The sequence below is a fragment of the Aythya marila genome (genome assembly GCF_965140915.1).
Source record: "Aythya marila genome assembly, chromosome: 12".
Taxonomy (NCBI): Eukaryota; Metazoa; Chordata; class Aves; order Anseriformes; family Anatidae; genus Aythya; species Aythya marila.
Genome location: NC_139053.1, coordinates 6,688,437 through 6,698,476, shown reverse-complemented (window position 1 = coordinate 6,698,476; position 10,040 = coordinate 6,688,437). Strand labels below are relative to the sequence as shown.

The following is a 10,040-nucleotide window of genomic DNA, read 5'->3' as shown; positions in this document are numbered from 1 at the left end:
TTTGAGAACGTCAGCAGTGTTTCTGATCTTCTGGGGGTCTTAACCTGTTCAAAGCAGCAGCCTGTAGTGCGTAAGGTATCTTGTCACTCACCTGCGTGCAGGTGGGCACTGAATCACAAGTAGTTCAGTGTGGGCTTTTCAAGGGGGGAAAGGAAGTCCTTTCTCTCCAAGCCCCCAGCCCCAAAATAGCGATTGAAAGGGGAAGAGAGCGGCACGAGCTATTTCAGGGAAGGAAAAAGGATGTCCAATTTATGGACTCAAAGCAGTTGCTGTGAATCCAATCAGAGCTGTGGCTAGGCTGCAGGCCACCCCTGAATAAGGGCAGTTTGGGGGACTGCCCCGTGTGGCCGGCTGGTGAGGGCTGCAGCATGCCCGAGCTCCGGGAATCCCGTCGCTTCCCGCGCTCGCTCGCTCGAGTAGCGATGAAGTTGTTTGGCTGGATCCTTTATGAAAGTTAAAATTGGTTTGTCATTTTCTTTTCGCTTCTCACACCTTATCTAGTTTCTACATTCTTCCCACTTCAGTAGTCAAAGTGATTGAAAGCCGAAAACTGAGCAGATCTGTCCCTGCAGCAACTTTCCTCGCGTTTCTCATTTACCGTTGTATCAAACAGGCTCTTTGTCTCTGCAGTCCCCTGATGTTGCCTCTGTTACACGGAGATATTCTTCAGGTCATGGGGGTTAAAAGGGGGCTAAAAAGGAGATCATATTGGACTTGCTTTACACAGACATGTAGCATTAGACCCAACGCCCAATAGAGGAAAGATATACTACTCCTATTTGATGAGCAGCAGGCCAATAAATTCATTAATCATCATTTTATGCCTCATCAAACACTTCCCAAGTTCCTCCATGGGAGTTATACAAATTAGCCACTGAAAAGGCAGTAATTTTAGTTTAGCTAGGTAAGTGCTTTTTGATTGCCTTCCTGAACAATGCTTCCCTTGACAAGCTAATAAATCAGCCCTTTCTGAATCAGAAGTGCAGCAAGTGCGAACAATAACTCCACATAGTTTCTCCGCTGATTTCAGCTGGAAGGCCTAAGAGGATGATCTGGGATCAAAGTCTCTTACTTTATTGCAGAGCAAAAGCTTTCTTTATGAAGAAGAGCTACAGAGAAATGAGGGAAGGGGGGATTTTTTAATCAATTAATGAGCAGAAAAAGTCTTGAAACAAAAAGGAGGCCTAAGCCTCCGATGGCAGGGAGGCCGAGAGGCCAGCGGGGCAGAGCGGGCCCTGCCGCAGGTGAGGCCGGAGGCAGCCAGCGAGGGGCTGCTCCTCCTGGGGCCGCAGCTGGCCAGGGAGAGTCGGAATAGGGCCGTGCCTCTGCGACCCACTGATCCCTTGAGTGCTCCAGGTATTTGTACCGTAGGCTTGGGTTTGTTGGGTGGCGTTACAGCGGGAAGCCTCGAGGCCATGCTGTCTTATCTCTTTTTTTTCAAATTGCTGCCTTTGACAGTATCCTTTTTTTTTTTTTTTTTTTTTTTTTTTTTTTTTTCTCACTTGGCCGTAAATCATTTCACTAATCAGCTGTCACCAGCCAACATGCATACATTGGCATTCAGCCGGAGAATTTGTTTTGGAAGGCCTTTAGCAACAAACCCTCTGTTTGTATCAATAACCGGCTGCTCCGTCCCGTGTAGCCGGCTGCGCCACCCGGGGGGCAGGGGTGCTGAGCGGGGTGCTGAGCCGCGGGGGTCTCGGCCCCTCTCCGCTCCCCCCCCTCCGCACCCCGCCTCGCAAACAACTCGGCAAACCCGGGGCCGTTTCTCCGCGTTTCTCCTGGGACCCGATCCAGTTCAACGAGCGCTGCGTTTACATTTGCAGCCGGCAGGCAGGAGCGCGGGAGAGGGCTGGGGTGTGCTGTAAGCAAACAGAAAGCCAAAAAAAAAAAAAAAAAAAAAAAAAGGGGTGGGGGTTAAAAAAAAAAAAAAAAAAGGCGGAGGGGGGGGAGAACAAAAGGTGCCGGGCCGAGACGCGCCGCCCGGGAGGCGCAGGGCAGGATGCGGCCCCGCACCGCCCCGCATCCGCTTCGCACCGTGTTCCCGGCCACAGCGGCCGCCCCGTCGGGCCGAGCCGGGCCAAACCGAGCCGGGCAGGGCCGAGCCGGGCCGGGCAGGGCCTCGCAGCCCGTGGCGCGGGCGCGGAGCGCAGCGCAGGGCCGGGGCGCGCACACTGCGCCATCTGGCAGCGGCAGGGCGCTGGTTTGCGGCGAGCCTCCGAAGCTCTCGCCGTCGACTTTGTCTTTCTCTGTCAGAGGCAAGTAAAAAAGAAACAGCTGGCCTGAATTTTTAGCACCCATAATTAATTAAGAGCTTCATTCCTGGGATTTGATGATTCAATAAAGCAAGACCCTTATTCCCCTATGTGATTCCAGTGAATATCTCCTCCACTCCAATCCTTTCGGGTCCCAAGATAGGGCAGATTAACGCTCTTTTTCTGTGGGAGAGAGGGGAAAAAATGCCTCAAGATTGCATCTGAGGCGCGCACAAAAGGTAAATTCAAAACTGCCACTTGTTCTCTGCAAAGGCTCCTTATTCTGCGCTATTGATGCATTTGTGCCAGGTTTTAAAGGAACCGGAGGGGGGATGAGGAATTACCATATTGCTCCTTTGGAAAAACAGCCGGTTCTGGTTTTGGTAACACTTGTTCCGCTGCCAGCCCCAGATGTCCTTACTAAGAATAAGCCGGGCAGGTCGCAGGACGAGGGGAGCGGGCTGGGGGCTGCCGGGCCGGGCCGGGCTCCCCGTCCTTGCTCACATTCGCGTCCTGCTCCCCCGGCGTCTGGCAGGGGAAGGGGCCGGGGGGCAGTTCCTGCACTTTTCGCTCCTGCCAAACTCCGTCGTTTCTTTTTTCTTTATTATTTTTTTTTTCCTGTCGCCTCCTTTAAACTTGCTGACCGTGTGCTTTCTCCCGGCGTGGCGGCGGAGGGGCTTTCGAGTCGTTTCCAGGCACGATGATGGGAGACGCAGCTCACATCCCCTGACCGGGCTCGGGGGGAGCGCCCTTAAAACCCCTAAAAAAAAAAAACTTAAATCCCCCTAAAAACCCCGTAAACGCGGCCGCGGCCGCTCAGCGCAGTGCGGGACCCCGCAGTTTCAAAGCGGGCCCGCAGCAAAGCAGCGCCGGCGGGGCGAGCAGCGGGGGGGATGTAAACACGGCCCGGGGCGGGGGGGCCGCAATTAGGATTTGGTTGGGGTTTAAGCGTGAAAGAGGAAGCAGCGGGGCTGCGGGCTGCGCCGGGCTCCCCGCCTCGCCTGCCCTCCGCCGTTGAGAAGCGGGGACAGAGCTAAGGGGGGAAGGGAGGGGGTCCCGCCGCCCCCAAAATCCCCCACCCAATCCCTGCTGGGCTCCGGCCTCCCCCCAGGCTCGGCCCTATTTCCCCCGGGGCTCGGGGCCGTTTTGCCGTGGACGGCTCCGGCCGGCTGCGACGGGACCCCCGGGGCATCGCGCCCGGCTTCGGGGCACCCTGCGGGGGGGCTTTCCCGAGAAACTCCCATCCCTGGCACCCCACGCGTGGGGTCGGGCCGAGCCCCGTCCCTGCGGCACCCACCCTGCTCCTTCTGCTCCGGGGGGGGGACACCGGCGCCCCGCAAACCGCTGCCACCCGCGCCGGGGCGAAGCTCTCCGGCAGGCACGGAGCGGTGCGGGGCCGGGACCCTTCCCACCTGCACCACCTGCAGCCGGGGGGGGCCCGGCCCTCAGCACCCCCCCGCCGGCCTCGCTCCCCCTCTCGGCCGCCCCCGGCCCGCTCCGCGGCGGCCCCGAAACGCGCCCGGCCCCGGCTCCTCCGAGGAACCTTTAATTGGCGGCAGGCGGGATTTTTATTTTAAGAGTACCCCCCAGTTTTTTGGTTTTTGGAGCAACAAATTCCCGCAGCAGAGGGGAAAAGGGCGGGCGCTGCCCCCTCCCTGGGCTCCGTTAGGAAATGAGAGATCCCAGGGAAATCGCGGGGATGGGGGAGCCGGGCGCGCCGTCCAGCTCCCGCTGCAGGGGAAACGGGTGAAGAGCAAAATTGTTGGGTGAAATCGATGGGGCAGGAATAATAGTGACGGGCTGAAATCGGCGACGGGCTGCAACCTAAAGGGAACGGTTAATTCCCGTAGGAATTTATACATCAAACGAAAAGCGCGTTGAGACGGCCGATAGACCTACTGAAAACAGCCCCGGTTAGGAGGAGCAGGGCTCTGGACCGAGCCGCGCTCCTGAGCTGCTTTGCGAGGTGCCTTTTTTTGGAGAGAGGAAGATCAGCTGGGAAAAGGTAGAGCGACGATTTAAAAAAAAAATAATAAATTAAAAAAAAAAATCAACTCTCCCTGGTTAGATGAATAATTAAAACCTCTTTATTTAGACGCAGCCGTTTGGCTGCGGGACCTGTTGTCTGCCCGGGGCCCCGCGGGCTCCCTGCGGCAAAGGGCGCTCGGGGCTCGCCGGGACCCTGCCGGGACCGCTCCGCACCCGGCCCCCGCTGCCCCTGCCCCTGCCCCTCCCGGCACAAACTTCGCCCCGTTTGAAGCCAGGCGGGTGAGGCCAGCAGAGCTCACTCCTGCGCCCAAAACGCGTCATCCCGCAGGTTTCCCCGGCTGTAAAGAAAAGATCCGACCGAGGAATTGGAGCGTTGTTTTTCGTTTTTTTCTTTTTTTTTTTTTTTTTTTTTTTTTCCAAAAATCATATATAATTTATAAAGTGACAAAATAACATACTGTTAGCCCAGGAATATTTGAGTCTTTACACATTCGGGTTGAAACAATTTTGGTTTTAAACGAGATCGGCTACAAAGAGTGTATAACCAAGTGAACACGGAGCGCATCTTTAAAATACAAAATACAAACTACTAGTTGAAATCCCGTAAAATGGAAATACGCATGAATAAACCCGTTATAGCTAATAAACGGCTCTGACAAAGTTGAAAAGATTACGAAATTATTATCCGGCTGGTTAAAAAGGAAAAAAAAAAAAAAAAAAGAAAAGAAAACGAAAAACCAAAAAAAAAAAAAAAAAGAAAAAAACGAAAAAAGCGAACGGAGAGGGGTGCCCGAGCACCGGCTCCAGCGGCGCCGCCGCTCTTCCCAGCGCGCTCACAGTGGCGCTGCCCTCGCCTGCAGCCGGCACCCCCAAAATCCCATTTATTTAGGGACGGGGGGGACAAACCCGGGGCCGGTCCCTCCCGGGCCAGGGAGCACTTTAGGGAAGCGGCGGAGGCTCGGCGAGCTGCCCGGCCTCCGGCTCCAGCGGCGGGGCAAGGCTCGGCGGGGGCTTGGGGGCGTTTTGGGGGCTTCGGGGGGCCGGCGGCGCCCCCCACCCCACTCCCACCGCCCAGCCTGCCCGGGGCGCGGCGGCGGCGGCCCCGCGGGGCTCCCGCAGCGGCGGGCGGGCAGCGGGAGCCAAAGCCGGGCCGAGTGTGACACCTACCTGCCAGCGCCGGCAAGCACCGCGCCCGCGGCCGGCTGCGCACCCGCGGCCAGCCCCGAGCCGGGCCGGGGCCCCCCCGGAGCCCCCTGTCCCCCGGTCCCCTCCCCCCCGCGGTCCCATCCCCGGGCACCGCCGCCGCGCCAGCGAGGGCTTAAATCTGGCAGAAAATCGAACTCATTAGCAAAGTTCACCGGCTGATTGCTTTGCAGAAAACGCGACACTGATTGCGAGTAATTAGGTTAAAAGCCGGGCCCGCGCTCCGAACAAGTGCCTTCGCCTCTGGCCCGCTCCGGGGGCCCGGTACCGGCGCTGCCCCGGCCCCGCTGCGACGAGCGCGGCCCCCTGGGCTCCCCCCGGGGCTCCCCCCAGCCCCGGCCCCGCGGCAGGTGCGGAGCGGCCCCGGTGCGTCCACCGGTATCCGCCCGTGGCAAAAAAAGAGGGGTTTTGCTTCTGTTAAAAATCTCTTTTAATTAAATATTTGCGTTTTACAAAGGCGACTGCAGGTTGGGGTTTGTTGGTTTTTGTATCTAAGAAGTATAACCTAGGTCCTTTTTTTTTTTTCTTTTTTTGCGTTATAGTTTAGCTCACACCCAAGGAAAAAAAAACAATAGGCATAAAAAATTAAATTAAACTTGTATATATATATTTTTAAAACTATGAAACAATTCGGAAAAAGACACAGAAATGTATATATTTATATTACGAAAACAACATTAATGCCTGTACAGGTGTCTTGATTTCATAATTTACTTCAAAGATACTGTATTATCAATTTAAATACAAAAAAGCTACATTAAATATACAGAATAAGATTTCATACAAATCTTTCTTCTTTGTGTGTGTGAGAGAGAGCGTGTCACTCGTTGGCTTTTCGCTTGGTTAAGACATTTCGGGGCGGTTTCCCCCCAGCCCTTTCCAATAGACTCTATAAACTTCTGGGGGGGCGCAGGGGGAGGGGGGAGCTGCTCTTTTTCTGCTCGCTTTGTTTTGCCTTTCTTTTGGTAGTGGAAAAATAACTGCCGAAGCAATTTAGCATTTCTTTCAATAAATTAAAAAAAAAAAATAAAGGAAATAATAATAATAACAGAAGAACCAAACCACAGTCCCGGGCCAGGGGGCGGAGGGGGGGGGTAAGGAGGAGAAGCCGGTATTAAATGTTGGACATACCTTTCTTCAGTTCGTAAGGTGAGTCTTTGCAAAGGTCTACCTGGGCCTGGCTCCTGCCCAGTTTGCTTTCCTTCGCCAGGCTCTCGGCTCTGTTGAGGACAGTCTGGTTTAATCCATTGAAGGGGGCGCCGGGCGCGGCGGCCCCGCCGGCGGGGTGCCCGTGCAGGGCCCCGAAGGAGCCGTAGTTCGTGTAGCCGGGGTAGAAGGGCGCCGTGTAGTAGAGGGGCCGCGGCAGCACGGCCCCGTTGGGGAACGGGCACTGCGCCCCGGGCGAGCGCGGCCGCGGCGGCGAGGGGCGCGGGGGACCCCCGGCAGCGCCACCGCCGAGGACGGGGGGCCCGGGGGGCGCCGCCTCGCCGCCGGCCTCCTTCGCCTTGTCCGCCGAGGTGGCGATCTCGGCCAGCGACCAGAGCTTGGGCTTGGCGAGGGCCGCCTGCTGCGGCGAGTGGATGACCGAGGGGGCGGCGGGCAGCAGCGGGTGCAGCTCGGCGGCGGCGGGCGGCGGCGGCCCGGTGGTGGCGGCGGAGGGTGGCCGGTACGGAGGGGGCTCCTCGCCGCGCCCCCCCGGCGGGGAAACGCCGGGCGCCTTGGGCAAGGCCGGCAGCCCGTCGAGCCGCTCCTCCGCCGGCTCCTTGCAATCCGAGTCGCTCAGGCCGCCCTCGGCCTCCCGGGGGCTGGGGGGCTCCTGCAGGCGCTCGCAGCCCGGCGCTGCCTTGGGCTCCGCCGCTCCTGGAGGGGAGGGATGGGGGGGACAGGGCAGGGGGAGTCGGGGGCTGCTCGGCGGCTCGCCCCGCGCCCCCCGGCCCGGCCCCCGGCGCCCCCCGGCTCCCCCCGGCAGCCCCGAGGGCTCCGCTGCCCTACCTGTGTCCGGCGAGCCGGGGTCCCCCTTCGGGGCGTCCTCGGGCTTGTGCGGCTCGTCCTCGTCGTTCTTCTCCAGGTCGATGTTCTCCTCCTCCTCCTCGTCCTCGCTGCGGTTCCGCGGGGTCCAGGTCATCTTGTTCTCCTTCTTCAGCCTCCGCCGCGCGTTGGCGAACCAGGTGGAGACCTGGGTGAGGGTCATCTTGGTGATGATGGCCAGCATGATCTTCTCGCCCTTGGTGGGGTAGGGGTTCTTGCGGTGCTCGTTGAGCCAGGCCTTGAGGGTGGCCGTGGCGTCCCGCGTGGCGTTCTTGCGGTACGCGGGGTCCCCGTAGGGGTAGGAGCCGAGCGGCGCCGCGTACGGGTGGTAGCCCAGGGAGCCGGCCATGCCCGGCGGGTGCTCGTAGGGCGAGCCCTGCGGAGAGAGGGGACAGCGGCCCGGCGGGGCGAGGCGACGTGAGGCGGCCGCGGGGCGACAATGACACGGCAAGGACAGCGCCGGGCCCGGCCCGCGGCCCCCGCCTCGCCCCCAGCGCCGGGCCCGGCGCGACCGCGGCCCCCGGGGGAACGGCGGGGGTCGGAGGGGAGGGGGGGGGCGGCCCCGGGAGGCTCCGGCCCCGAGAGGCCGCTTACGGGAACGCGGAGCCTCGCCCCGAAAAGCCGGTGGTGGGCAGCGCGGCCGGGGGACCCTTCCCTTCCTCTCCTTCTTTCCCTTCCCTTCCTTCCCACCTTCTTTTCCCTTTCTCCCCGTCTTTCCCTTCCCTTCTCTCGTTTCTCTTCCCTTCCTTTCCCTTCTTGCCCCCGGGCTGCCACCGCAGCGGGCAACCTGCCGGGCCCCGGCGGCCGGGCCGGGCCGTACAGGGCGGCTGCTCCTCCGGGGGCTGGAGGGGGGAAATAAAGGGAAAAGGGGAGAAAGGCAGAGAAAAGAGGGAAAGAAAAAAACGAGGAGAAAAAAGGGAAAAGGGAAAGAACTCCGTGCAACTCCGCCTGGACGCGAACCGGGGGGGAGAAGCGCAGGCAAAGTCCCCGCTCCTGCTGCTTCGGAGGGAGCGCGGGGCTCGGGCTGGGGCTGCCCCGGGCCGGTCCCGCGGAGCCCCCCCGGCAGCGCCGAGCCCGGCCGCCCCCTGCCCTGCCCCGCCGGGCGGCCGGGGATTAGAGCCGGGCCGTAATGAAGCTGCCCAATTAGCGCCGCGAGGGGAAAGTTGCCTGGCTTTACCGCCCGCATTTCGCCCACCGCCGGCCGCTGATGCGTTCGTTCCCTTTCAAACCACAACAAGAAAATTGTTGCGGAATAAAAGTGCTCCTTTATTTTTAAAATTTATATATATCTAGAGAGAGAGATTTTGTGTTCAAAGGAATGAAACCCGTCCCCGCCCGGCCGCTGCCCGCCCCAGCCCCGTCTCGCCCCGGCCGCGGCGGCTCCGAAAAAAAACTAAAAGGGGACCGAAAAAGGGGGCGCCGGGGACCGAAAAAGGGGGCGCGGGGGGCGCGGGGCTGCTCTTACCACGTAGGAGGTGAAGGCGGCGGCGGCGGCGGCGGCCGGGTCGGTGCCGTACTGGAGGTGGGAGTTGTAGCCCGGGGAAGGGGCGGTGAAGGCGGTAGATCCGGCATAAGGGGAAAAAGCGGAGCCCGACGACGATCTGCCGAGCTCATCGGTCCTGGGGCCGGAGATCACGCTGGTGCTGTACGCCGGGCAGGAGTAGAGAGCCAAGGACGCCGACGGCTGGTACAAGTAACCCTGAGGATACGACATGGCCAGGCGCACACATATACCCGGGGGGGAGCCCGGGGCACCGGGGGGCGGCTGCCGGGCTGGGGCGGCTGCGGCCGGGGCTTCGCGGGCGCCTCTCGGCCCTGGCCCGGCGGGCAGCGGCGGCACCTTGCTCCGCGCCGCTCCCGCAGCCTGGCACCGCGTCCTCCGCCGCCCCCGCCGCTCGCTGCTTTTCCCCCTCTGCTCCTCGCTCTCTCTCCCCCTCGCACCGAGAGGGGGGCGGCTTGTTGTTTTTTTTTTTTTGTCTTTTTGTGTATTTTTTTTTTCTTTTCTTCCTTCCTTCCCCCCCTCTTTTTTTCCTCCTCGCTCTGGCTTTCCGAAGGGTCCTGCCAAGATGCTAAGTTGGAAATCGCAGCTCCTGACGCCTTCTAGCGCGGCCCGCCGAGGCTCCTCCTTCGCGGGGTGTTGTCAGCGCCAGGACTGGCAGGACCCCGCCGGGCTCCGCGGCCGGGCCCAGCCCGCGGGGGGGCTCCGCGCTCCCCCCGGCCCCCCCGGGCCCTCCCCGCCGAGCCGAGGCTCAAGTGCGCCGGCTCCTGGCCCGCAGGCACCGCTCCGGCAGCGGCGGGAGGGAATAATGAAAAATAGGCAGATTTAATGCGATTTATTAGCCGCCCGCCCCCCCCATCCATCCCCACCCCTCTGCTCGCTGCCCCCCGCCCCTCCCTCCAGCGAGCGGTGTGTTTGGGGGGGGGGGGGGGCGGTGCTTTTTGGGGGCGCTCGGCGCATCCGCGGGGGGTGCGCGGCCACCGAGAGCCGTCGGGGGGCGGCGGGGGGGCGCGGAGCCCCCTCGGGGGTGCAGCCGGCGCTGTCTGGAACGCGGCGGGGCCCGGGGG

At 60.9% G+C, this 10,040-nt stretch overlaps 1 protein-coding gene across 1 annotated transcript; it reads right to left on the bottom strand.

Annotated features, from left to right (window-relative positions):
* Positions 1-5,980: 5,980 nt before the first annotated feature.
* Positions 5,981-9,609, bottom strand: IRX5 (iroquois homeobox 5). Its single transcript, XM_082769697.1, has 3 exons — positions 8,941-9,609; positions 7,440-7,851; positions 5,981-7,307 (listed from the first exon to the last, which is right to left on the bottom strand). Exons 1-3 carry the CDS (start codon positions 9,187-9,189, stop codon positions 6,562-6,564), a joined length of 1,407 nt encoding a protein of 468 aa, XP_082625823.1. The 5' UTR covers positions 9,190-9,609; the 3' UTR covers positions 5,981-6,561.
* Positions 9,610-10,040: the final 431 nt, after the last annotated feature.